This window comes from Solanum lycopersicum, chromosome 2 (genome assembly GCF_036512215.1).
Source record: "Solanum lycopersicum chromosome 2, SLM_r2.1".
In the NCBI taxonomy this organism is placed as follows: domain Eukaryota; kingdom Viridiplantae; phylum Streptophyta; class Magnoliopsida; order Solanales; family Solanaceae; genus Solanum; species Solanum lycopersicum.
The window spans coordinates 53,559,398-53,561,001 of record NC_090801.1 but is presented as its reverse complement, the minus strand read 5'-3'; the positions used below and the strand labels follow the sequence as shown (position 1 = coordinate 53,561,001).

At 27.3% G+C, this 1,604-nt stretch overlaps 1 protein-coding gene across 1 annotated transcript; it reads left to right on the top strand.

The window, feature by feature from the left end:
* Positions 1-470: 470 nt before the first annotated feature.
* LOC101244253 (probable calcium-binding protein CML45) lies at positions 471-1,052 on the top strand. The gene has a single exon (XM_004233319.5). It carries the CDS (start codon positions 471-473, stop codon positions 1,050-1,052), a length of 582 nt encoding a protein of 193 aa, XP_004233367.1.
* Positions 1,053-1,604: the final 552 nt, after the last annotated feature.

The following is a 1,604-nucleotide window of genomic DNA, read 5'->3' as shown; positions in this document are numbered from 1 at the left end:
ACATATTGGCCCGAACTTGTCCAAGCCTTTTCTATCTAGTATATAGTATAATTTTGAGAGTAAAATATTATTTTTTATTATCGTTAAGAAATTATATAAATTTAAAAGAAAAATAAAGTAGGGAGAATAGAGAAGATTTGATAAATATTTTCTTAAGGAAAATTTTTTATTTATAAAAAATATAACTTTTTTTTTTTTCAAGTAGAATTCCTAATTATATTCTAAAAGGATTCCAGTTATGTTTATAACATTGAGATATATTACACTTTTTATTTAGTTGTTATTATAACCTATATAAACAAATAACAAATATATATATTTGATTTCCTATAAATCCTCTTCACCCTACACACAACACTAGAAAAGAGAGAAGAAAAAAAACCCAATCTTCTTTGCTCTGTTTCTCTATCACCCTTGAGGAGGAGAGAAATTAGAAACTCTTCTCCATTTTTTCTCAAATTTAGGCAAAAATGTCAGCTTCTAACTATCTCAATCGCTTTTCAATCAAAAAATTACCCGTTAGTACCGTTCCTGTTCCTCTCGTTATCCATGGCTTAGTTGGCTTCTTCTTGTTGTACATAATTTTCGATTGGGGAAGAAAATTTTTGAATTTCTTATCCCAATCGCAAAAATCGAAATCAGAAAAAGGAAATCATAATGCAACAACAACATCCCACCATAATAATGTGCCTTATTTGTTAGTTGATGTAAGTTTATACAGAGATGAAGTAGAAACCATAATGGGTAAATTGGGAATTTTTTGTAACCCAGATGGTGATAAACTTTATCACGAGAGGTTCGATTCGGACAATTTTCGCGACTTGTTTGGAGACGATGACGATAACGATAATAGTAATATTATGCAGGAAGTATTTGATGTATTTGATGAGAACAGAGATGGTTTCATTGATGAAATGGAATTGCAGAAAGTTTTGTGTGCACTTGGATTTAAGGAAGCTGCAGAACTGGAGAATTGCAGGAAGATGATTTTGGCATTTGATGGAAATAAAGATGGGAAGATCAATTTTGAGGAATTTGTAGAAATGATTTAATGATTTTTTTGTTTGTAGAAGCAAATTCATAAGCTATTTTGATGTGAGTTTATTGTTTTTGCTAGACAAGAAAATTATTATTACTACTGTTATATTTTTTACTACTATAAAAAATGCAAACTACTCATCCTATTCTTTTGTTGGATATATTTTTCTTCATGAAAAAGGCACATCTTTATTGTGTTAGTGTTATTATTTTTCTTATTTTGTCATCATTGACGTTTGCTTTTTAGAAAATCTGATTGCATCGTGATTAAATTTTATTGAGAATTTGAATATGAGTTTTAAATATCGAATAGAAAATAAAAAAAGATAAGACTTTTTACTAGAATTTGCATTGCTTTTAGTGTGAGATATTTTTATACGAATAAATTACTGGATATATTATATTGATCATATTAATTGATCAATTATCTCGTAATAAAATATTGAAATATAATTTTTCACTAAAGTAATGTAGATAGTATTATAGGACATAAACTAATAATAATTGTATAGTTATATAATATTTGGTGATTATTATATATACATGTAGAGTTGTCAAAAAGGATC